This window comes from Rana temporaria, chromosome 3 (assembly GCF_905171775.1).
Source record: "Rana temporaria chromosome 3, aRanTem1.1, whole genome shotgun sequence".
Lineage (NCBI taxonomy): Eukaryota > Metazoa > Chordata > Amphibia > Anura > Ranidae > Rana > Rana temporaria.
In genome coordinates, this window is record NC_053491.1 from 426483359 (window position 1) to 426510323 (window position 26965).

General features: G+C 46.6%; 1 protein-coding gene across 2 annotated transcripts in view; it reads right to left on the reverse strand.

Moving 5' to 3' along the window:
* Positions 1–4315: 4315 nt before the first annotated feature.
* The window catches only part of LSM1 (LSM1 homolog, mRNA degradation associated), a 32016-nt gene continuing 9366 nt past the window's right edge, over positions 4316–26965 (reverse strand). For both annotated transcript variants that reach the window (XM_040346255.1, XM_040346254.1), the window contains exons 2-4: positions 24028–24096; positions 5990–6105; positions 4316–4802 (exon numbers count right to left, since the gene is read on the reverse strand). In XM_040346255.1, coding sequence (XP_040202189.1) covers positions 4632–4802; positions 5990–6105; positions 24028–24096 — 356 coding nt within the window. In that variant the 3' untranslated portion in view covers positions 4316–4631. The remainder of the gene's footprint in view (positions 4803–5989; positions 6106–24027; positions 24097–26965) is intronic.

A 26965-nucleotide genomic window follows, 5' to 3' on the forward strand; every position in this document is an offset into this window, starting at 1 on the left:
GCACACAACTTGACACAAAGGGGTTTGCATAGCTATTAATGTGGTTGTAAACCAATGGGTAGATTCACGTAGATCGGCGTTTCTTTGTGCGGGCGTAACGTATCCTATTTACGTTACGCCTCCGCAACTTTTACAGGCAAGTGCCGTCTTCTTAAAAGAAAGTTGCGGCGGCGTAGCGTAAATAGGCCGGCGTAAGCCTGCCTAATTCAAATAGTGAAGAGGTGGGCGTGTTCTGTAAATTAGGCTTGACCAGACGTGATTGACGTTTTTCCTGCATGCGCCATCCGTGGAATTTCCCAGTGTGCATTGCTCCAAAGTACGCCGCAAGGACGTCATTGGTTTCGACGTGAACGTAAATGACGTCCAGCCCCATTCATGGACGAATTACACAAACGATGTACAAAATTCTAAATTTGACGCGGGAATGACGGCCATACTCAAAATTGGTATGCCGCACTTACGCCACCATATAGCAGGGGTAACTATATGCCGGGAAAAGCCTAACATAAATGGCGTAAATGTACTGCGTCGGCCGGACGTTCGTGAATTTGCATATCTTGCTGATTTACATATTTCGACGCGTAAATCAGCATCCACGCCCCTAGCGGTCAGCGGAAAAATGCAGTTACGATCCGACAGCGTAAGAGACTTACGCCGGTCGGATCTAATAGAAATCTATGCGTAACTGATTCTATGAATCAGGCGCATAGATACGCCGTCGTATCTTGTCTGTGAATCTACACCTATGTCTACATCACACACAGTGCATACTTGACATGGCACCAGAACGCAAAAATCTGTCCCACATACATTCCCATGTGCCCCAGAGGTCTGATCTCCGTTGGCACGTTTGGCCACCTACTCTGGCAGATTGTTCACTTTCTACATGATCAGATGGGCTCCCCGGTATCACTAGATTCCAGGCAATGCCTGTTGGCAATTTTCCAGATTCTGATACAGAAAAACACACTCTAATGCCGCGTACACACGATCGGAAATTCCGACAAGAAAACCTTTTTTTTTTTTTTTTTTGACGGAATGTTGGCTCAAACACGGTCACGCAAAATTCCGACCGTCAAGAACACAGTGACGTTCAACACTACGACGAGCCAAGAAAAATTAAGTTCAATGATTCCGAGCATGCGTTGAATTGATTCCGAGCATGCTTGTTTTTTGTGCATCGGAAATACATACAGACGATTGGAATTTCCAACAAGAAATTTTCTTTTCGGAAAAATTGAGAACCAGCTCTCCAATTTTTGTTCTCGGAAATTCCGACAGAAAAAGTCTGATGGAGCCTACACACGATCAGAATTTTCGACCAAAAGCTCACATCGAACTTTTGTCAGAAATTCCGACTGTGTATACGTGGCATTAGACCTCGTACACATGGCACGAAAATCAGAAGGTAAAAGAGGTCACAAGACAAGCTGTCTGCGGATTTTCAGGTCGTCAGTACGGTGCTTTCGACAGACAATTTTACAATCAGACAAAAGCTGGATGTGCAGGCTATAAAAAGTGTCTGATGTGAACTCAACATCCGATTTTCAGATGGTCAGTACAGAAATTCGTCACACAAAAGTACAAACACGCATGCTCGGAATCAAGGAACTGGAAAGAGTTGGTCTTGTAAACTACCGTTTGTAAAACATTCGTGATGCAGCAATTGATAAAATGTCAAAATTCTCATCTTCTTTAATGGCATAATAATGAAGCTGCTTTACATGTAGTTATGCCAAACTTTATTTAAAAGGCATTTGTTTTGTACGATCTGAAAATCGCAAATCAACGCTCAGACTTCTACCAACAAAAAATTAGCAGAAGGGGCCCAAGGGGTGGCGCTTGAGAAATTAATTTCCTCTTTATACTCTCATAGCACGTCAATACTTTCGTGTTTGTCAAGCGACAATTTGCAGATAGTTAGTATGCTAGAAAAAATCCTGCACATGCGTTTTTGACAAAAATCTGATGTACAGGGCTTTAGAATCCTGCATAAAACCATTTGTGGCAAGGAAGACCATAGCTCACAACTGGATTCAAGCATCAGTTTCTACACTAGCTGTTGGATTGTTGACATTAACAATAACCCACTGTACAAACAAAAATGATCTACACCAGGGGTGTCAAACTGGCGGCCCTCCAGCTGTTCCATCATGCCTCTGCCTGTGAGAGTCATGGTTGTAACTGTTAGCCTTGCAATGCCTCATGGGACTTGTAGTTTTGCAACAGCTGGAGGGCCGCCAGTTTGACACCCCTGATCTACACCAATAGAGGATGCCCAGGTAAATACAATAAAGTTTGGGACAGATGGTTACAATCCTCCTCTACCCCCCTGTAGGTGCAGGTTTAGAAGATATCTGGAGTAGCTACAGGTAAGCCTTATTATAGGCTTACCTGTAGTCAAAAGTGGATTGTAAGGGTTTACAACCACTTTAAAAAGGTAACCATCCTTACCCGTGATCTGTTTGCTTGTAATTAGAGTGTGTAAAAAAAAAAAAAGTCAATGCATTTCTGGACTCCTGACAGACCCTTGCATATTTCATCCAGTGCTGCACTGACGTTTCTGGATTCCGAGTCATGGGGAAAGCAAAAGAATCTGTGGGAAAAGGTAGCATAACTGTATAAAACAGGAAAGGGATATAAAAACATATCCAAGAAATTCAGAATGTCAATCAGCAGTGTTCAAACTCTAATCAAGAAGTGGAAAATGAAGGGTTCTGTTGAAACCAAACCATGGTCAGGTAGACCAACTAAAATTTCAGCCACAACTGCCAGGAAAATTGTTCGGGATGCAAAGCAAAAACCCACAAATAACTTCATGTGAAATACAGGACTCTGAAAACATGTGGTGTGGCTGTTTCAAGATGCACAATAAGGAGGCACTTGAAGAAAGATGGGCTGCATGGTCGAGTGGCCAGAAGAAAGCCATTACTACACAAATGTCAAAGTATCCCGCCTACAATATGACAAACAGCACAGAGACAATCCTCAAACCTTCTGGCACAAAGTCATATGGAGTGAAATTTAGAGTTTTATGGTTGTGGCCAAAAAAGCTAAAATTTGGAGAGGAATCAACAAGGCCTACGATGAAAGGTACACCATTCCTACTGTGAAACACGGAGGTGGATCGCTGATGTTTTGGGGACGTGTGAGCTACAAAGGCACAGGAAATTTGTGCAAAAATGATGGCAAGATGAATGCAGTATGTTATCAAAAAATACTGGAGGAACAGCTGTGGTCTAATCCCAACATTGGAAACAGCTATTATGAACCAATTTATTCATTCATAACAGCTTAGTTGACTTTTTTTAATCACAAACACAGGCGCAAAACCATATATTGCAAGGGCTTCCCTGATTGCATACGAATTGACACTCTTAAGCCTGGTACACACGATCAGATTTTCCGGAGAAAGCGTAGGACTTTTGTCCGAAGGGCGTTGGCCATGAACTTGTATTGCATACAAAGAATAGTTGACCAACAAACACAAAACTACGTGTTTTTTCAGCTCTTTAGCACCATTTGGGCAACTTCTGCTTATGTTGTGTTATGGTGAGCGTTTTTTTTGCAAACAATTACTTAAATTTTTCTCTCTAATAAAAATAATAATAATAAGTTTGGGGGTTACACTACAGAATAAAATGGCGGTCGTTGCAATACTTCGGTCACACCATATTTCACGCAGCCGTTTTACAAGCGCACTTTTGGAAAAAAATTTTTTTTCAAAGAGTGCAAGACAGTAAAGTTAGCCCAATTTTTTTTTTCTTATATTGTGAAAGATATTATGCAAAATTGATCCCCAACATGTCACTCGTCAAAATTGCTACCGCCTGGAATAGCGACCAACTCAAAACATGCAACCTGTAGAATTTTTCTTTTGGGTAATAGTTTGAGGAGGTCTAGGGCTAGAATTATTGCTCTTGCTCCAATGATCGTGGCAATACCTCACGTGTGAGGTTTGAACACCATTTTTATATGTGGACGTGTGCATTCGCTTCTGCTCGTGGACGCGTTTTTTTTTTAAAACACCCTCACATTTAAAAAAAAAAAAAAAAAAAAAAAAAAAAGTCTTTAACAAATGCTGAGCTATCCTTTAAAATGCAAACTTCTCAAGTCTGAAGAGTTAAAGAACATAGCTTGTTTGCCAAATGCCATTTTTTGCTCTTGCGACCCTGTCTTCACTGGTTCAGACACATGGCACTTGCTGTGCTCATTACAGGCTCACCGGAGCACACCCGGAAGGTGGTAAAGTTTCACAGCAAATTTTATGCCAAAGGGGAAAGTGCCCAATCTTTTAATTCAGGCCACAATGCCATTCAATAGACAGCAAATACTTTTGGATTTACTTGCATAAAATAAGCACAACTAAAAAGCAATCATTTTAGTATAATTCTATTACATATTAAACAGAAGTAAAATAAAATTGACGGGGGTGTCCTCCCCATAATGGAAATTCTTTAATACACGTGATTTTGGTTTGGCATCACCACTGTGTGCAACTTAACTCATTTCACAAACTTAGACGATTGCTGTATAGCACTGCTGCAATAGTCCAAAGCAGCAAAAAACAAAAACAATACTTGACGACATTGCAAGAAAACATTCAGTGTCAAACTGTCCGATAAAGCAGCTTAGTATTCATCCAAGGTGTCCACTCTGGGAATAGACAGACCCCGTTCCTTCAAGGCCTGCACCTTCAACTTCTCCGCCTCCTGCTTGCTTTGCTGCTCTACTCGCTGCTCCTCCAAGATCTCCTCAATGGAAACTTGAAGCAATGGAGTGTCGCTCTCTTTCTCTAGGTCCTGCGTGAAAAAACATGATTGGTTTAACCACCGGGAAACTTCAATACACCTTAAAAATGACAAAAATCAAAACCGACATATGATGCAGCCTGTCAATATCAACACAGCAGAACTTGTTGGCCCTGCCCATTGGAACCTTTATTTTTACACCATGTATTAAAGGAAACCAGGGTGTAAATTCAGATGCTAGATCATGTACGCTAAATCAAACCACTGTTAGTAAATTCTTTGTATAGATTCTGCAACCTATGGTCTCATAGTAAGTTACACGATTAATTGTACATAGACCAGCGATGTGCAGTTGTACGAGCATATCAAGATTTTGTGGTTAGCCAAAGCTGCCCATATGGGTATTCTGGACCACCCAACACATCGCCACACAGCCACGGCTATCTTGATCTTTATAGCAAATATAGCATTCCATGAGGGCTTGCCAGCTATTGCTTCTCTGCAACCCTTGTCTGCCACGAGGTGCTCGCAATGGGGAAAGGATGACAAGGTGGGAAAGGCCAAGTCTCAGACCCCAATAAAGTGAAGCCATCCTGTAAGAGAAGGGACCACACAGAAACACAGCTTTTCTGGCTAACAAGAGCGCAAGAGCTACCAGCACCGCCGGGGAACCCGAGGATCAGGGCCACTCTGTGCAAAACTAACTGCACAGTAGAGGCAAGTCTGACAAAAAAAAATAAAAAAAAAAAAAAATTTCCCCTGCTGTTCTATTGTGTTTTGACAGCCCCCCACCAGAACACTCCAGTCAGCCATTGGCTGAGAGCACATCAGAAGATGGGTACACTGTAGTCATAAAGGGATGGACACGGAAATGGACGCTCACCCCAACCACACCACGTTCAAAGTCTCTTAAATACCCTTTCTTCCCCATTCTGATGCGCAGTTTGAACTTCAGCAAGTTGCCTCGTCTCAATGTATAAATGCATAGAGTTGCTGCCATGTGATTGGCCGATTAGCAATTTGTATCACCAATCGATTGAACAAGCGTACCTAATAAAGTGTCCGGTCAGTGTACATGAAGAATATGCCATCTTACCTCACTGGCAAGACATACAGGGATGTAGTTTCTCAAAATCTTTAAAAGCCTGAGGCTGCTCAACCCTGCATTAAACACGCATCTTAAAAAAACAATTTCCATTTAAACTAGACCGGAAAAATTATTTCATTAGCCTACTTACAATTTCCCCGAGGAGAACCACATTCTCGCCTCTCACAACAAATATTCCTCTGGGGATATCACCATATTTCTTCCCAACGTGTATCCGCTCTACGGTCTGATGCAGCACAAGATTAGCTATGGAGAAAAAACACTGACATGAGTGCCTGTAATTACTCCTAGAAGAATTACATATAAATTATACACAAAATAATTATCCATGCATATATAAAAAAAAAAAAAAAAAAAAATACACACTTTCCTGAGCAGCGAGTGCACAATAATGCTCAAAATATGGTTGGGAAAAGAAAGAAGGGAAAAAAAAATAAAATGCATTATTTATAATTATACTGCAATTGTAAAGGGGGGGGGGCAGGAGGTAGATGTCCCCTCCCCTACAAGAACGATTAAGCTGCGGAACTGCCGCTCTGATCGCTCTTATGCTCGGAATCGCCAGCATGAAAGAATGTTATCTGAATGATGCCTATAGCTGCAGGCATCATTCAGGTATCCCCCCCCCCAAAGTCAAGGAAATCAGATGACGCCCAACCAGGATGAGAGATCCCATCTGTGGACGTCATATGACTATGGCTGGGTAATGAACAGTGTAAACGCCGTTACGCAACGATTGGCCGTCAAGGGGTAACTAGTAATCTACCTGATTACTTTTACCCCGTCGCCAATGCCATTGCCATTACATTGGCGGCGTTACAAAGTTACATTGAGCGCACGGCGCGGGTGGCAGTCCGGGGTCATGTCTCTAATTTCTCCTCAGGGCCGGCGGGATGGAGCATGTAAATGCAGTGTGAACTGTGATTGGGTGGCCCGGGTCACACTGTCATCACATGCCATGCTGCTCCTTGATTGGTGGCCGGCGGGCATGTGACCCAGTGTCGGACTGACTCGGTGGGTGGCGCTGGCGCATGCACGCGCCCCTGGAGTCTCCCGCCCGCGGCCATGACTTGTGTGTCCGTCGGGACTAGTCGGGTGCGAGTGACTGAGGGAGCCGGCATCTCCCCCGTCCGTCTCCCGCGGAGGCTCCGCTCCACCACCGGTCTGAGGCCAGCAGCAAGCCAGCAGCCAAGTCACACCAGGCAACACCGACTGTGGTTAGTACCTGCAGTACAAGTACACTCCAAGAACCACTTCCACTTGTATTTAATAACTCAGCTCAATATTGCATGCACATTTTTCCTTACAAGTTTTTTATGATTAAAGTGCTAATTCGAATGCAGTACTGAATAATAACTATCATAAAATTGTTGAGCTTCCAGCCATTTGATCCATGAAACCCAAACCTGCTTTAATTACCGAGGAAACAATGAAAATATTTATATGCTGAGAGGGATATGGTGGCAGTTTGTGATGAGCTGGTTTTACCTGGGATCAGTTTGGGGCAGGTTCAGCGAACAGGACTAAATTTCAGGTGCTGAATCCCAACAATAATAAAATAAATGTTTGGTGAATGTTAATGGCCATTTTCTAGGTGAACATGCTAGTGATTGTCAAACAAATGGCAAGGATAAGGATTGGGATGGGGGGGGGGGGGGGGGGGGGGATTTTCAATGCCCTGGGGGACATGCAACAAAAAAAATTTTTTATATATATATATATATATATATATATATATTATATATATTTTTGCAGGCAGCAATTTTTTATAATGCTTAAAATGAAAAATTGCATAAATTACCATTCCTGGGGGGTGCCCTGACCCTGCATGTGATTGGATGATATAGCAGATACCTCCCAGGTGCACATTTTTCAAAAAAATTCTCAGTTACTTTTCCGAGTAACTAGTTACTTTGCCAAAAAAGTAACCGAGTCGCTAATTCACTTACTTTTTCGGTCAAGTAACTTGTAATTGTAACTAGTTACTTTTTTAAAGGAAGATGAACAAAACTGGTAATGAAGTGGTTAAGGATGAGTGGCAAGAAAAAAAAAAAAAGAAAAGGGAAAGCTATAAGTCTCGTTTGCAGGAAGCCATGTGGGAGAAGGTGCTCTGGTCAGATGAGCCTAAAATGGAACTTCTTGGCCTAAAAGAATAACGCTGTGTGTGGTAGAAAAACCAAACACTGCACATCACCCTGAACACACCATCCCCATTGTGAAACATGGTGGTGGCATCATGTTGTGGGGATGCTTTTCTTAAGTAGGGACACAGAAGCTGATCAGAGTTGATGGGAAGATGGATGGAGTCAAATACAGGGCAATCTTAAAAGAAAACCTGTTAGAGTCTGCAAAAGACGAGACTGGGGCGGAGGTTCACCTTCCAGCAGGACAACGACCCATAACATACAGCCGGAGCTACAATGGAATGGCTTTGATCAAATCATATTCATGTGTTAGAATGACCCAATCATAATTTCAATTGAGTATCTGTGGAAAGACTTGAAGATGCAACAGATGCTCTCCATCCAATCTGACAGATCTTGAGCCATCTTGCTAAGAAGAATGGGCAAAAAAAAAAATTTGCTTTAGATGTGCAAAGCTGGTAGAGACATCCAAAAGATTATTTAAAAATTTGCAGTGAAAGGAGATTCTACAAAGTATTGACTCAGGAGGGCTGAATACACACCACACGTTTCACCCCCCTTTTAATGTTGAAAAACCATATATAAATTTTCCTTCCACTTCACAATGATGTGTTGGTCTATCACATACAACCCCCCCCCCCCCCTCCAAATAAAACACACACACACTTTTGGTTGCAACATAACAAATGTGGAAAATGTTGAAGGGGCATGAATACTTTCAAGGCACCGTATATTTTTCCTCTTAAGGCTTCATTTCCATGGACGTTTTTACAGCCACTTTTTTTAGCCTTTTCTACAGCTTAAAAACGCCTGTCCATTTTTTTTTTTTTTGGAGCTGGAGCTCAAAAATGGCGCGGTAGCGTTCTTGCGCGTTTAATGTCTGGCATTTTTACAGCTCTAAGGCTGGAGCTTCAGAACGCACTGGTCCTGTTGTTTTTTTTTTGCAGCTTAAAAACGGCTCAGCCATCTACAGCTCAAAAACATAATGGTGGGCATGAGGCCATAGACTAACATGGAGAGCCGTTTTTAAGCTACAAAATAAGCTCAGAAAAGTGGCTGTAAAAACGTCCATGGAAATGAAGCCTAATAGTTGAAACAAACTACTGGAAGGAACAAAAGGGGCTATTACACACACCACTTTGCCTATATAAATCAAAAGGTTATTTGCATGACAAATGTTTAACTTTCAGCTATAACAAGCATTTCCCTATACACATTTGAATGCCACAGATTTTTGTTGAGTTACATGTAAAGAAGGAAATCTTTGAGCTGCCAACACCCCAAACAAATATTATATAAAAAAAATAGTGAGGTATAAAAACATAAAAATGGAAACCATGGGGGAACACACACACACAGCGCCAACAGCAGCCTTGGGAGCCTATGGGCAATGTCCCAAGCTCCCTTACACGAAAGATCACGTGAAGGGACAGGAGCAAATTAAAAAGTTGAAGTATAGATTTTTTTTTTTTAAATAAATAATAAACAGTTTAGATAGGAGGAAGGGAACATTTATAAGAATAGTTATAGTCAGGGTTTTCTTCTACTTGAAGCTTTGAAAATGAAAGCTAGAAGCCAATTTGTTGTCAAGCACAGCTGCACCATCTTTCAGAAATTCCCCCATGCATTTCTAGTGAGCATGCAAATAATGTGCAACAATCCACCTCATCCTGTGTCATCTTGGACCACCAATTGTGCTTCACTACTTGTCAACAAGATTATGTTCACAACCAAAAAAAAAAAAAAAAAACACCCCCATGCAAAAGTTCTGCTACAGTAAACAAGACATTAAAAAAAAGGGATTTTTAATACAGCTTACCTGTAAAATCCTTTTCTTGGAGTACATCACGGGACACAGAGCAGCATTCATTACTATATGGGTTATATGGAGTACCTTCAGGTGATGGACACTGGCAATCTCAAACAGGAAGTGCCCCTCCCTATATAACCCCCTCCCATAGGAGGAGTACCTCAGTTTTGTAGCAAGCAGTATGCCTCCCAAAATGGTCCCCACAAGAGGGGTGGGAGCTCTGTGTCCCGTGATGTACTCCAAGAAAAGGATTTTACAGGTAAGCTGTATTAAAAATCCCTTTTTCTTTCTCGTACATCACGGGACACAGAGCAGCATATTCATTACTATGTGGGATGTCCTAAAGCAATGCTTTACTGAGGGGAGGGAGAAATCTTCCCAAGACACAGGATTTAATTCAGAGATACTCTCAAATAATAATAAATCCAACTTAGTTGAGAAAATTAAATTTAAACTTAAATTTTAACTCAAGGGTGTCCCCGATTCTGAGGGTCTTAAATCGCAGCCCGCAGCACTGCCTGCCCAAAGGCTGTATCTGTATTCCTTCTTACGTCCAACTGGTAAAATTTTGTAAACGTGTGGACTGAAGACCAGGTTGCCGCCTTGCATACTTGAGCCATAGAGATCTGATGGTGTGCTGCCCAGGAGGCGCCCATGGCCCTGGTAGAATGGGCCTTTACTGACAACGGAGGAGGCAACCTCTTCAAGCCGTAGGCCTGAATAATTAACTGTTTAATCCATCTCGAAATGGTGGATTTTGCAGCTGCCTGCCCCTTCTTGGGCCCATCTGGCAAAATGAATAACACATCTGTTTTCCGAATCTTCTCTGTAGCTTTAAGATAGGCCTTCATGGCCCTGACAATATCCAAGGTATGCAGCAACCCTTCCTTTCTGGAAGTGGGCTTTGGAAAAAAGGATGGTAATACCAAATCCTGGTTTAGATGAAAACTGGATATAACCTTTGGTAAAAACGAAGGATGAGGACGGAGAACCACCTTGTCCTTATGCAGAATAAGATATGGCTCCTTACAAGATAAGGCTGCCAACTCTGACACTCTTCTGGCGGAAACTATGGCGACCAGAAATACCAACTTCCTTGTTAGTAAAACCAAAGGAACTTCAGCCAACGGCTCAAAGGGTTGTTTCTGTAGAGTTGACAGAACAAGATTCAAGTCCCACGGACAAAGTGGTGACTTAACCGGAGGATTAATACGCAAGACCCCCTGAATGAAGGTCTTAACCAGCGAGTGGGTGGCCAGCGGCCTCTGAAACCACACTGACAAAGCTGAAATCTGTCCCTTGATTGTGCTTAATGCCAATCCTTTATCCACTCCTAGCTGGAGAAAACTTAATACTCTATCAATGGTATATTTGCGGGAAAGCCATTTCTTGGACTCGCACCAGCCTACATAGGCCCTCCAAACCCTGTAATAAATTACTCTGGAGACTGGCTTTCTAGCCTTAATCAGGGTAGAGATTACTTGTCTAGATAGACCTCTACCCCTAAGAATCAGGGATTCAGCCGCCAGGCCGTCAAATTTAGACGCCGTAATGCAGGGTGGAGGATCGGGCCTTGTGAGAGTAGGTCTGGTCGTAGAGGAAGCGTCCAAGGGTCTCCCACTGACATCTTTAGGATTAGTGAGTACCATGCCCTTCTGGGCCATGCTGGAGCTATCAGAATGACTGGCTTGTGCTCCACCCTGATCCTGCGCAACAGGCGGGGTAGTAACTGGAGCGGAGGGAAGGCATATAGAAGATTGAACTGATGCCAAGGGTAAACTAACCAATCGGTCCCGCAGGCCATAGGGTCCCGAGTCCGGGACATGAACCTGTCTAGTTTCTTGTTGAGCCTTGATGCCATGATATCCACGTCCGGCATTCCCCACTTCTGGCAAATTATCTGAAATATTTGCGGATGCAGAGACCATTCCCCTGGCGACAGAGTCTGACGACTCAAGAAGTCCGCCTGCAGGTTGTCCACCCCGGGAATGAATATTGCCGATATGCAGGGCACATGATTCTCTGCCCATAGGAAAATTAAGCTCACTTCTCTCTGAGCTGCTTGACTCTTGGTTCCCCCTTGGTGATTTATATATGCCACCGCCGTGGCATTGTCTGACTGTATCCTCACCGGGAACCCCTGTAATTTGGAGGTCCAAGCCCTGAGGGCTAGCCGAGCAGCTCTGAGCTCCAAGATATTGATGGGCAATTGACTCTCCTCCTGTGCCCACGTACCTTGGTGAGTGCACCCATCCAAGATCGCTCCCCAGCCCTTCAGGCTGGCATCTGTGGTCACTATCTTCCATGTCACGGGGCTGAAAGATTTTCCCTTCAGTAGATTCTGAGGGTCTAACCACCAACACAGACTCTGCCGGACCCTTGATGAGAGTGGCAACGGAAATTCCAAGGCCTGTGGCCTCTTGCTCCATGCTGACAGAATGGCTGCCTGCAGGACACGAGTGTGACTTTGAGCGTATGGCACCGCTTCGAAGGTGGCCACTAGCTTGCCTAGTAATCGCATGCATAGGCGAATCGTTGGTTCTCTCTTGCTTAGAACCAGATGTATCAATTCTTTGATAGCCTCGACCTTTATTCGAGGCAGGAACACCCTTTGTTGTTCCGTGTCTAATGACATGCCGAGATATTCCAACCTCTTTGTGGGTTGGAAAGCTGATTTTTCTCGGTTTAGGACCCAACCGAACCTCTCTAGGTATCGAACCGTGAGAGCCACTGCTCGCTCCAGGCCAGGAGATGAATGATCTATGATTAGAAGGTCGTCCAGGTATGCTAGGACAATGATCCCCTGGATTCTTAGGTTGGCTAGAATTGGAGCTAGGACCTTGGTGAATACTCGAGGAGCCGTAGCCAACCCGAAAGGGAGTGCCACAAATTGAAAATGACGCCGAGCCACTGTGAAGCGTAGAAACCTTTGATGTGGCTGAAAAATTGGCACATGAAGGTAAGCATCCTTTATGTCTATGGAGGCCAGAAAGTCGTCTTTCTGAAGTGCGGCGGCTGCCGATCGCACGGATTCCATCCGGAACGAGCGTACTTTTAAGTACGCATTTAATCCCTTTAAGTCCAAGATTGGCCTGACATCGCCGTTGGGCTTTGGGATGATGAACAGATTGGAGTAGAACCCTAGCCCCTGTTCCTGGGCTGGTACCTCTACTATCACGCCTTGGTAAAGCAAATGATTTAATGCCGCCATTAAGGCGGCCTTCTTTGTCGGCTCGACTGGCACTCTCGACTCCTGATAATGAGGTGGAGGGATTCTTAGAAATTCTAATTTGTAGCCTGTGGCCACGGAAGACCGGACCCACTTGTCGGGAATGTCGGTCTCCCAAATTTCTGAAAAAAGACGCAGCCTTCCCCCCACCTTCGTGGGTGGGGGCGTCCCTTCATGAGGCAGACTTAGGGGCTGTCTTTGCTGGTTTACGATACCACTGCTTCTTGCCTCCAAAGGCTTGTCCTGGTGGCTTATTGTTAAAGTATGATCTCGCAGGAGGCCGTCGATACTGCCTGGAATTGGCGGGCCCCTGAGCAGGGGGAAGCTGCCGTTTGAACGCAGGTCCCCGGACCTTCTTTTTTACTGGTAGAAGTGTACTTTTGCCACTTGAAATAGTCTGAATGTATTTATCCAGATCTTCCCCGAAGAGTCGTTCTCCATGGAAGGGAAACCCTGCCAGGAGCTTTTTGCATGGGGGCTCAGCCTCCCAGTTCTTTAACCATAAGAGCCTTCTCATATGTACTAAAAATAGTGACAGACGAGACGCTTGCTGGATGGAATCCCTTATAGCATCCACCGCGAAGCACATGGCTCTAGGAATATCAGATAATTCTTCCGCCTGTTGGGCCGGAATAACCTTAAGCATTTGTCTTGTCTGGTCTGTTAGTGCCTGACAAACTCCAATAGCAGCCACCGCTGGCTGTATTACTGCACCCGCCGTAGTAAAGGATGCTTTTAAAAGCGTCTCCAAACGCTTATCAACCGGTTCTTTAAACACTTGTATGTTTTCTACCGGGCAAGTCAAGGACTTATTTACACAGGAGATGGCGGCATCCACCACTGGGAGAGTCCACTTTTTGGCAAATTTTTCTTCCATAGGATAGACGACGGAAAATTTTTTAGGTGGTAAAAAGATTCTGTCTGGTCGTGCCCAATCCTGGAAGATTACTTCCTCTAAAAGAGGATGGACTGGAAAAACAGCGCTACTGCGAGGCGTTTTCAAAGAGCCTAAAGATGATACGGCCGGACCCTGAGGTTCCGGCAAAGGCAAATTAAACGCCAAGTGGACCATGTCTGTCAGAGAATGAACCCAGAAGCTTTCCGCTTGGGAGGCCGAGCAAGGCTCTTCATTAGCCGAACCCTCAACCTCTGAACCAATTTGGTCCCGGTCCAAATGATCCTCCTGCAACTCAAATCCCCCCGGGGAGAGAACCTCAGCATCTGAGGGTCCACACTCAGGCGACGGAGACCTAGTCCGCTTTTTACCCGGTGTAGATTTGGCTATCATAGCCGCCAATCTTTTCTCTAGCCCCTCCAAGGAGGCGGCTAGCATACTCTCTGTGATAAACACAAGGTTGGGTGGATCTGATGTAGCCTCAGCACCAGATCTCCCTAATGGCTTAACCAAGGTGCCCAATGGTGTAATAACCTGTGGGGAAAGTACCGGCATAGGCCGATCTGAACCGTCAGAATCTGAGGGGGGGCCCTCTTTCTTTTGTACCCCCTGATCCTGAACCTTTGGAAGCCATGGTACAATACCGAGGTACCCCTGCTTACAACCCTTGATGGTTGTAGCTAGGAGAAAGAAATAGTACGGTTTTAGGGAACGGTATTAACAATTAACGTCCAAAAACCAAAACGGGAAGACCAGTATGTTTCCTATATTTTTTTTTTTTTTTTTTTTTTTTCAAAACCTTTTTTTTTTTTTTTTTTTTTTTCTATGAAAACATGCTGTCTTCCCTCAAAAAATTGCAAGTATCCATCTGCTGTATAAGGAATTTTTTAGGCTAGTAACCACACAGCTAGTTCTGTTCACCAGAACTGCAATACTTCCTTGCGCCACTGGGTGCCCTCAGCCGCACTGCAGCCGCTCTGCGTCCTCCTCCTTCAAGCTCAGCAAGCAACTGAGCTACACAGCATAGAGGAAGGGCCGCCCCTTCCTTTTATGAGACTAGATGTCCCGCCCCTCTTTCTCCACAACGGCGCGAATCATCACCCTGCGCCTATATTACAGGGCGCGCGCGCGCCCGTGTTGCGGAGGAAGCGTCTGACATGCTGGAGGAGGACACCGCACGGCACCCAGACAGGTAAGGCCTCAGGTGAGTCACTGACCCCCCAGTCCTGGGAAAGCATAGCTAACACACAGCTCCTTTCCCAACCCAGCGCCCAGCAGACAATTTACAATGCAACACATATCTTTAGGAAGATCACACATGGGAGCCCATACACAGACCATCCTGTCTCTTTGATAGACATAGTGGCCCAAAACTGCCAATGCAAGAGCATACTCAGGCACATCCCCCAAAGATCTCCCTAGAGAGCCTGCCGACGAACCAAGTCCCGCAGGCCCCCCCTTTCTTACCTGCTCCATGCCGCAGGACTTTGCATAGCAAGCGGTCCAATCTTCCCCCATCTCCGTGGGTGGCGTACTAGACCTTCAGGCCCTGGGGTCCTAAAAGGAACCCACTGTCCTGGGCCCATATAGCACCCTGGCAAACAGGTTACCTTAGGTACCGCAGAGGTTCTAAGTCCTGGGCCCAGGGTCCAGCTCTCTAAAAAGAGAAGCATTATGGGCAAAACCCCACGGTTTGGGGCCCGGGTACTGTCCACTTTGGCTCTGAGGCACCTTGGACAGATCCGGTTAGCCTGCCTTGATCCCAAGGATGTAGGAGACAAGCTATTCCATGACCAACACCTAAGACACTGGCGAAAAAACTGAGGTACTCCTCCTATGGGAGGGGGTTATATAGGGAGGGGCACTTCCTGTTTGAGATTGCCAGTGTCCATCACCTGAAGGTACTCCATATAACCCACATAGTAATGAATATGCTGCTCTGTGTCCCGTGATGTACGAGAAAGAAAACACTTAAATCTGGACTTTCATTTTTGGCTGGAACTCCGCTTTAAGTACTGATGCAATTAATATTGCCCCCCATGCCACATTTTTTGTGTGAGGGAGTGGGTATCCAGTTTTGACAGGCACCAGGCTCCCACTGCCTCCCCTGGCGCTGGAAGGAAGGTCACCTCTCCCCCATATTCTTGTACACGTCACAGGTCCCAGAAGAGTGCCCAGATAGCAGCGTGGCTAACGCATGCACAGCGAGCGCCGAGCTGTGAAGCCACAGCCGAATGCCTAGTTACAATGCCGGCGCCGCAGAGAGGAGGGGGGAGAGAAGCAAGACTTAGTGCGCCCGCATCGCTGGACCGTGGGACAGGTGAGTGCGTGTTTATTAAAAGTCAGCAGCTACACTTTTTGTACCTACCGACTTTTAAAATGGGTGGAACTCCACTTAACGCCATTATAAATATAGGGAATACGGGAGCGTTATGTCTGAATAGTAACAGATAATTTATGTATTGCTGCCACCTTGTGGTAAACATGCATTAGTGCAGGCAATTGAACAGCAAGTATAAAATGAACAAAATTAGCTAAAACAAATGTTGACTTTGCATGCCAGGTGGACCTTCTTGTACCATTACCTTCTTATGGTATCATCCTTTCTGCCTTTTCTTACAAGAGAACCAATGATGCTCCGATAAAAAAAAAAAAAAAAAAAAAAAAAAAAAATCTATGCATCTCACACACACACACACACACACACACACACACACACACACACACACACACACGTGTGTCAGTAGGCCTAGCGGTGCGCATGTCACAGACTGCCATACCTCTGAGATTCCTAGACAGAGCAATACATTGAGCAGCAGTTAGCTGGCCCTGCATGCTGTGACGTATGAAGAGACTTTGGAAATATAAGCAAATCTTCTGAACGAATTAACTTGGAATTTTTTAATTATTGCACAAGTTGAATAAGAACATACAAGAGATTGGAGTTTGGAGTTGGTTGCATGAATACAGACAATCTTACCACCAAGAGAGGTTCTGTAGGTTTGTTCGCAAGTTGAACAGTTACATTTTTAAAGTTTAACTCCAGGCAAAATAATAATTGCTACTTTTTTTGGGATAGCATAGAAGGATAACAACCCCTGTGCCATTTGCTTTCTGTCTGTTCCTCTGTTCAGAAGATCTCACCTCACTTTCTGTTCCCCATTGGATTGTTGTGGGAAAAAAAAACAAAAAAAAAAAAATAGGATTTTTGTACTCACCGTAAAATCCATTTCTCCGAGTTCATAGACGGACACAGCATCCTTTGACAGTAGGGTTATATCCGCTTCCCTTTAGGAGAGTTTAGGCAGAAAAAAAGCACTTTAAGTGTTAACACATTCCTCAGTGCAGCTCCTCCCAGGGGGCGTGGCCCCACTGGGTATAACCCACCACCTGCTCTAGCAGCCTCAGTTCGTAACAAGCAGTACAAACAAAGGAGGGGTGGGTGCTGTGTCCGTCTATGAACTCAGAGAAATGGATTTTACGGTGAGTACAAAAATCCTATTTTCTCTTCTGTTCATAGACGGACACAGCATCCTTTGACAGTAGGGACGTCCCCAAGCAGTGTCAAAAAATTTTGAGGGGTGGGAAAACACAGCAAACCAAGCTACACCCCAAACAAAACTGGAGTTGCTCAACGAAGAAACTCCAACCATAAACTGCTGCCTGTAACACCTGCGGCCTAAGGAGACATCAGAAGATGCACACACATCCACCTTGTAAAACTTTGAAAAAGTGTGGATCGACGACCAGGTCGCTGCCTTACACCCCTGTAACACAGGGGCATGATGGCGGAAAAGCCCAAGAGGCCCTGGTCGAATGCGCTGTAACCCGAAAGGGGGGGCGCGCACGCCCCTTCAGGGCATAGGCCCGAAGCACAATCCATCGTAGCAGATAAGTACACTTGTAGGGCCCGAACCACATCCAGAGGATGTAAAGTGGCCTCCTCCTGGCATTTCGGCCGAGGACATAAGGATGGAAGAACAATGTCCACATCCAAGTGAAAAGCCGAAACGACCTTAGGGAGAAAAAACGGCTGCGGCCGCAGCACCATCTCATCCTTATGGATGACCAAGTAGGGAGCCTTGCAAGACAAGGCTGCCAGTTCAGACAAACACTCGTCTGATCGAGGTTTATTGCTACCAGAAAAAAAATCATCAACAAAGAACCTCCCAAATGTCCTCAAAGGGAGCATCCTGAAGCACCGAAAGGACTAAATTCAAGTCCCATGGGGGTAGTGGAGGGCACACCGGAGGGGCCACATGCCAGACCCCCTGACCAAACGTACGCACCAAAGAGTGCGACACCAAGGGTCGCTGAAAGTAAACAGCCAGAGTAGTCTGACTCCTAACCGTACTTAAGGCGAGAGCCTGATCCACTTCCTGCTGTAAAAACAGCAGAACCCTGTACACCACGTATGTACGAGGGTGCCATTTCATCTTCTCACACACAGAGATGTAGGCCCTCCACGTATGGTGGTAAATCCTACGTGAGGTAGACTTCCGTGCAGGCAGCACGGTAGAGACCACCGAGCCCAATAGGCCTCGGTCCTTCAGCCCCTGGCTCTCAACAGTCACCCTGCTAAAGCCAGTGGCTGTAAACATGGTGGAAGATCGGACCCTGCAACAGAAGATCTTCTCTCAGGGGGAAGACGCTAGGGGGCGTCTGCCACCAGACGCACCAGGTCCGCGTACCAGGAGCGACGCGGCCAATGTGGGGCAATCAGGATCGATAGAATCCCATCGGCTTCCACTTTGCGCAGCAGGCGAGGAAGAAACTTCCGAGAAGGGAAGGTGTAAATTAGGCGATAGTGACCCCAAGGAGCCACCAACGCGCCTGACGCGTCCGCCCACGGGTGCCTAAACCTGGCCATGAACCGTGGCACCTGCCGAACGAGAAGGGACGCTAGAGGTCCACGTCCGGAGTGCCCCACTTTTTGGCACAGACCCTGAAACACCTGCAGTGCGACTTAGGAAGTCGGCTAGCCATACTGTACCCCCGGAACGTACACAGCTGATAGAGCCGGAACGGACCTTTCGGCCCACCGAAGGATGCTGAACTCCGCGTGCCTCCCCGTTAATTGACGTATGCCACAGCCGTGGCGTTGTCGTGACCGGTCGGCCCTGCAGATCCAGGGACCACCTGGCAAGGCACAGCTTAATTGCTCAGAGCTCCAGAATACTGATCGGTAGGCGGGACTCCTGAGTCCAGCGCCCCTGGGCTGACTGGGTGCCCCAAACGCCCCCCCCAACCGGAGAGGCTGGCATCCGTCGTGACCACTGTCCAGTGGCACGGCAGAAAACTACTTGCCCGGCCCGAAGCGCCGGAGACGCCAGCCACCACACCAGGGGAAAAGTGACCAGTTGACTCAATGAACCTGGTAATCCAGAGATGATGGAAGCTTGTCCCAACGTGACAGCAGTTCCCTCTGTAGCACCCTGGTGTGGAATTGGGCATACAGAACCGCCTCAAAAGAGGCCACCATCAGACCCAGAACCCTCATGTAGAATCGCAGAGATGACCACTTCTAGGTTGACAACTGCTGCTCAGCAGATTGCAGTGTGAATTTTTTCCGTTAGGAGAAAAAAAAAAAAAAAAAAAAAAACACCCGCCCCGGCGGGATCCAGGACTAGTCCCAGGAATTCCAGTCCTTGAGACGGAACCAACACTGACTTCTGGACAATACAGAAGCCAGCCGAACTCCTGGAGAGTCGACATGTGATAGACACGGCTCCACTAATTCAGAGCTCGAAGAAGCTCGTAGGATAATGTCGCCCAGACATCCCACGATAACCCCCCGCTGTCACAGCCGGGCCAGTATCGGGACGAGCACCTGAAAACCTGTGAAAATGGTCCTCCCTGACCGCAAAGCCCAGAATCTCTGGTGCTTTGAGCATATGGGGACATGCAGGTTCATGCCATCCAAGGACGGCAGAAAATCCCCATCCTGAAATTTTGCACCTTGACAAAAACAAACGAGGGCCTTGAGGCCCAGAATCGGATGGACCCTGTCCTCCTTGGGGACTACAAACAGATTGGAGTAATACCCCTGAGACCGTTCCATCGAGGGAACTGGCACAATCACTCCCCTGACCAGAAGATCATGGACAGCCCCTGACAGAGCCAACCGGAGGAAGCCAGAGGCTGGAGGGAAAAAAAATCCTGTTTGGTAGACAAGAGAGAAACTCTAACTTGTACCCTGAGGAAACCACTTCTCAAACCTCAACGGTTGGGGAGGAGAGCCCTCCACTGAGCCGCGATTTCGCGAAGCCGGTCCCCCACCCGAGACACGGGCGGGGGTAGACCTTCAGAACCAGGTGCGCTGCTGCCCCGCAGCGGGGGTCTTGGCACCGTGCAAACCTTCCCCTACCGCACAGGGTGGGCGAAAAAAAAAACGCTTGGGGGTAGTAAAGGAGGGTCCTTGCTCATGGCGAGGTCCCTAGCCCTTCCCAGACTGTGGGAACAGCATGCTCTTACCACCAGTGGCATCCATAATGATGCCATTCAGGGATGTCCCAAAAGGACCGTTCACCCCTAAAAGGCAAACCACCAAGGCCTTCTTTGAGGACTGGTCCGCAGACCAGCACTACAGCCAGACAAGGAGGCGCAGTACCACCGCATAGGCGGAAGCCCTGGAAGCAAGAGCGTAACCAGGACCGACCCACAGACAAAATTAGGACCCAGAACTAATCGTTCAGCCAGGTCCTTGCAGGTCCCGGAAGCATCCCGCTCCTGCAGCAAAAAAAACATTGCCCATACAGTCAGAGTCCGTGGCACCAGAAACTCCGGCCAAAACCGGTCTCACAGCCGAACTCCCTCCCGCTAAGATGGAGTGGGCCACAGCCTTCATTCTCCCATCCGCGGGGTCCTCAAAGGCAGGAGCCCCATCCACATGGCGGAACTCAACCCGGACACGGGAGGGTCCACGGACGGTGGAGAGACCCACTTTATTAAAAAGGTCCTCCACAAAAGGAGAACGGGTCGCAAGCAAAAAACTGTCTGCGGTGTATCCCATTCCTTGTAAAACAGACTGTCCCAAAAAATGAACACAAGGAAAAAGTGTCTCTGCATGGCGGTTTGCGGGACCCAAAAAGGACCGGCACAGCAGGTGCCCCTGCCCCATCCTCAAGTACTGAGTATCATGCAGAAAAAAATAGCTCCAACATTTCCCAAACAGTAACCGACCCTGACCAGAGTCGTTCTCACTGTGCGCGTGGGTTAAGCCTGCATCATCTGACAATACAGTGTCAGCGATATCCCCAGAAGCAGGCCAGGGAGGGGATCGCTAATATACCCCCCAGCCGGCCACCAGTCACTTCAACCTGGCGAAAAAAAAAAAACGCCACTGACATTGCCATAGTAGATGTGTCATGGGCAGCAAGGGTTAACTCAGGCTTACAGGGGAGAAGTACCTGTCCAGTTTCCCAACGCCCTCCCCCGCTGTGTCACCCACCTGCAAAGCAGAAGTGCCCACGGTCACCTCCCGGCCGTTACAGAGCATGGGGGGGCCCCCCGCGAAACTCACCATCCATCCCGGTGCAGCGCGGTCTGAGAGAGCCTATGCGTGTGTGGAGAAGCTGGCAGTGCTGTGTCTGTCTCCTTCAGCAGATTCGCGGTCTTGCCTGCAGCGCTAAAACGGCCACACGAGGCCAAGCGATTTTCAAGATGGCCGCCGAATGAGTAAAAAAAACAGCTCAGGACCACAAGAAAATGGCCGCCGAGCTATATAAAGAGCGACTCTGACAAAATGGCCGCATAAAAAAAAAAAAAAAAAAAAAAGACAGTGACACAGCAAAACAGGACAGCACAAAAATCACATTCCAGCACACAAAAGAGGCCCTGTAGTGAACACACTAAATCCCGGCTACGCACACAGGTCCAGGTGATAGGAGACCCCAGAGAATAAAAAACCCTCACAGCCGTCACCCAAATGGGAAAGGAGGGAGAGGGAATAAGGGAGAGAGGAAAGCAGGGCAAGCCCTCAGTCGACCTCCCAGGGGAAAATTCCAGCCAGACCACTTACCTGAGTAAGGGGCCACTACTTACCCATCCTGCGACCACCGGCTGGAGGTATCCCAGATAGAACCAACGTCCGCTAAACGGCATGGCTGTCGGCCAGACACACTGTGACAAAGCCATAAAAGACCGGTCATGTGTGCCCTAGAACCAAAGTTCCCCGGCCACCCCTGGAGCAACGGGGCCTGTCGTGGATGTCCCAAAGCTGAGCTAAGGGCCGGCACACGCTCGATGGCCGAACATGGGGGGGGGGGGGGGGGTGGACTACAAGAGTCAAGACCCAGCCTGTCACCCAGTCGGCTGTTGATAGAAGAATCACAGGATTCAAAAATGCAGGAACAAAATAATAAAAAGCGAGAAAAATCGCAAGAAACAAATCTCCAGAGTACAGGACTCTAGAAGTCCCTGACTCTCCTGTCGTTAGGCAGGAAAAAAAACTGAGGCTGCTAGAGCAGGTGGGCCACACCCCCTGGGAGGAGCTGCACTGAGGAATGTGTTGTTAACACTTAAAGTGCTTTTTTCTGCCTAAACTCTCCTAAAGGTAAGCAGATATAACCCTACTGTCAAAGGATGCTGTGTGTCTATGAACGGAAGAGAAAAAGGATTGGTGATAAAGCTTCAGACACCTCCCCCCGCCCCCCCCACAATAACTCCACTTTCACACGGGGCAGATCCGCTCAGCAGGAGATCGCTCCGTTGATCTGTGCTGAGCCAGCGGATGACAGGTCCGTGTCTACTCACTGAGTGGGGAGGGACCTGTCAAAGCCCCACTGATATCTATGAGGATGGAAAAAAAAAAAAAAAAAAAAAAAAAAAGGACAGCATGTCCATTTTGGAACACATCTCTACCGACATCCACCAGCCCATAGTAGTCAATGGGTGGCCCGCTCGGATCTGTCTGAAAACAATTGGACAGGCAGGTCTGAGCAGGCTTATCATGTGAAAAGGGGCCCAAGGCTCCTTTCACACATGCGGACCGTATGCCCGCTTTTTCATCCATCCATTTGCAGATGAAAAAAGGGACATTCATTGGTCCCTATGTGATTGCGGGTATCAGCATGTAAATATCCACGGACACCCGTAATCACCCGCCTGCGCAAAGATCCGATTTTGCAGACAGAAGAAAACACTATTTTTTCCTTTCGTCTGCGGATCGGATGAACACGGACACACGGTCCGTGTTCATCCGATCCCCCAATAGGGGAGAGCGAGAAAAGACAGGGCGGTCCCTGCACAGTGTGCGGGCTCATTCGACTGCTCAGCGGGGATCTATGGAGCGATCACCGCTGAGCTTACGGAGGAGGATTATTACTGATCCGCCCCATGCAAAACAGGCCTAACAGGAGTGGCTTTCCCTTCCTAGAGGTAGGTTTCCTCACTTCCCATCGTCTCCCTCCGTTTGTTACCCGGGGACTGCCTGTATATAAAAATTATTGAATTCATTTTTGTGCACTTCCGTGTTATCGCTAGAGTCAAATTAGTCCTCCCAATTCTTATTTTTGGGACTACAGAATAAGCTTTTAGAAAATAGCATGGGTGGATTTGATTAGATTAGCAAGAGAAAAATGGGATAGGGCCGACACCTTTCAGTCCACAAAAATCCTGCTTGTTGTCAGCCCCACAATAGGAAGTTAGGAACCAACATTTTTTTGGCAAATCAATGGGCCTCACTTGCAGGGTCTTTAAAGGAATACAACACAGGAAAAACGTGCATGGATACTGCATACACTTTTTTTTGGCCCAACATGAGTTACATTTTGCAAAAGCCTATGTAGGCTATGCAGGCATTTGGGCCAACAGAGCCCGCCTTCAATACTTACCTGAGCCCATCCAGCGATGTTGCACCAAAACCTTGACTGTCCGTAATTCGCCCAGTCAACCCCCCCCCCCCCCCCCCACACCTAATATTTCCATGAAAATACTTTTCTTAAAATGGACATCTTTAAAAAGGACAGTCTCATGTTGTCTTGAATAGAAGAGATGATAGGGTCTCCATGTAATTTTTGTTCCAACAGTCTCTCAAAAACCTGGTTATAAAAGCAAGCATTGACACTGAACATTCAAGAACAGTTCTCACCAAATTGGTCGATGCTTCTCAAGTATCCAATGAGAGTTCTTCCATCTCTGAGAAGGACCAAATGTTTTTCTGTAAATAAAAGAAATTAAAAATTTAGGACTATAAAAGTAGAAGTTCAGTCATCAACAGCCTCAAATGATACAGAGAAAAAACAAATCTCCTTACATAAGTTTTACATGCATTTCTGCTGTCCTATTTATAGCAACCCATCTCAGAGAACAGGCTAACAGGAACGGAGCAGGAGAAAGCCAAGGGACTTTGCTCTTTGAAGAGAGATAAGAAAACACTGCAGATATAGGTGCCCAGCTCAAAATTTCATGAAATCAGGTTTACATCTGCTTTACCTGGTCCAATCCCCATTCTAAGTCCTAGACCAACTATCCTGTAAAAGAAAGGCCTAGTTAGACTTACCGGTGACGGCATTTCTAAGAGCCTTTCAGGACAACCTTGGAGAGAGCGCAGCTCCGCCTCTTCTGTAGGAAACACCCACAGGCTTTAAATCCCTCCTCTTCCACCATGGCTTCAGTTATTGTGTGGCCTCCGGCACTGGAAAACAAAGCACAGAGAACCACAACACCATGATAGATACATACTTTACTTTTTTATATACATTTAGGGAACGAAATAGCGGTTGTCCTGAAAGGCTCTTAGAAATACCGTCACCGGTAAGTCTAACTAGGCCTTTCTCAAATCGCCTTTCAGGACAACCTTGGAGAGGATAACCAAGTAACTTACCCTAGGGTGGGACTACTGCCTGCAGTACCTTCCTGCCGAAGGCTTGATCTGCGGCCGACAGCAAGTCCAACCTGTAGTGCCGAATAAAAGTTGAGAAACTGGACCAAGTAGCAGCCTTACAGATCTGATCAGGCGTAGCACCGGCCCTTTCGGCCCAGGAAACTGCGGTTGACCTTGTAGAGTGAGCAGCGATCCCAGAAGGAGGAACTTCTCCTTTTGCTTGATAGGCTTCAGAAATTGCTTGTCTAAGCCACCTACCGAGCGTACTCTTAGAAGCTTTTTCCCCTTTTCGGGAACCGGAGAATACCACAAAAAGAGCGTTTGATTTCCTGAACTCCTTGGTGACGGAAAGGAACTGTAACAGACATCTCCTTACATCCAGTGTATGGAAAGCTTCTTCTCCTGCATTAGCCGGAACTGAGGAAAATGTTGGTAGAATTATTTCTTGCGACCGATGGAAAGTGGAGGCCACTTTCGGTAGGAAGGCTGGATCCGTTTGAAGGACCACTCGGTCTGGCAAAACTCTAAGGAAGGGTTCCTTAATTGCTAGAGCTTGGAGCTCACTGATTCTCCTTGCTGATGTAATGGCAACTAAAAAAATTGTTTTGAGAACTAAACTTTTTAACGATGCACTCTGTAAAGGTTCAAACGGAGCTCCCGTGAGACCTTGCAAAACAATAGATAAGTCCCAACAAGGGAAAACTTTGAGGGCTATCGGTCTATTTCGAGCCAGAGCCCTAAAAAAATCTAGAAATTAAAGTCTTTGGATAAAGATCTTTCAAGATAAACTGAGAGAGCCGCTACCTGTGTTTTCAGGGTGCTGGCGGCTAGACCTTTCTCCATTCCTTCATGGAGAAATTCCAGAACTGAAATAGTACTCTTGATTTCGAAATTTTTGGAAGAACACCAAGAGTTAAATTTCTTCCATACTTTGAGGTAGATGGACCTAGTTACCTCTTTTCTACTTGATAGTAGAGTTTTAACTACTTTATCAGAAAGTGCTTTAGATTTTAGAAGGTCTTCTTCAGAAACCAAGCACTTAGATGTAGCCTGCTTGCTTCCGGATGGCACACAGAGCCCTGTGTCAATAGATCCTTCCTGTATGGTAATCTCCAGGGAGGTTTTGAGGCCAGGTTCAAAAGTGTTGCAAACCAAGGCCTTTTTGGCCAAAAAGGAGCGATCAGGAGCAAGTTGGTGTTTTCCTCCCTGAATTTCCTTAGGACCAGAGGAATTAGTGGAAAAGGGGGAAAGGCGTAACACAGCCGGTAATTCCATGGGTGTGCTAGGGCGTCTATCCCCACTGCCTGATCCATTCTGTGAATAGAAAAGAATTCCTGGACCTTCGTATTTTGCTGACTTGAAAACAGGTCCACTTGGGGATGTCCCCATTCCTCCGATATCATATCGAACACCTCCTGGTTCAGACTCCATTCTGCTTCCACCACTCTTTTTCTGCTTAGCAGATCTGCTAGGAGATTTTGTGATCCCTTCAGATGGACTGCCGATAGGGAGGCCACATTTATTTCCGCCCATGACAGAAGTTGATTGGCTAAGTCCATGAGCCCTTTGCTCCTGGTTCCCCCTTGTTTTAACACATAGATCACTGCTGTCGTATTGTCTGACAGAATCTGTACATGATGTCCTTTGACCTCCTGTTGAAAAGCTATCAGACCCAAATGAATGGCTTTCAATTCTCGCCAATTTGACGATTTTTTTGCCTCTATTTTTTGACCACGTGCCTTGAGCGGTTTGACCCTCCAGATGGGCTCCCCAACCCCAGGAGCTTGCGTCGGTTGTTAGACGCTTGTCCAGGGGAAAAATCCATGGGAGACCCTTCGTTAGATTGGAAGGGTCCCTCCACCACCATAGTGCTCGTTTCACTTTCGCAGATAGTTTGAAACGTTTTTCGAACGACACCTGGTGTGACCAGACCTGCAAGATGTTTTTCTTGAGTGCAGTCTTGCCCACTGGACTGCTGGAATTGTAGCTGTAAGAAGGCCCAGAACTGACATAACTGTTCTGACTGGTACTGAAAGGTTCGTCTGGATCTGACCCACTGCTGAAAAGATTTTGTCTATCTTTTCCTGAGGCAGGAACACTTTTTGCACTACTGAGTTTAGGGTGTAGCCTAGAAACCTCATCTCCTGAGAGGGATCTAGATGCGATTTTTCTAAATTCAAAATCCAACCTAGATTTTTGAGAT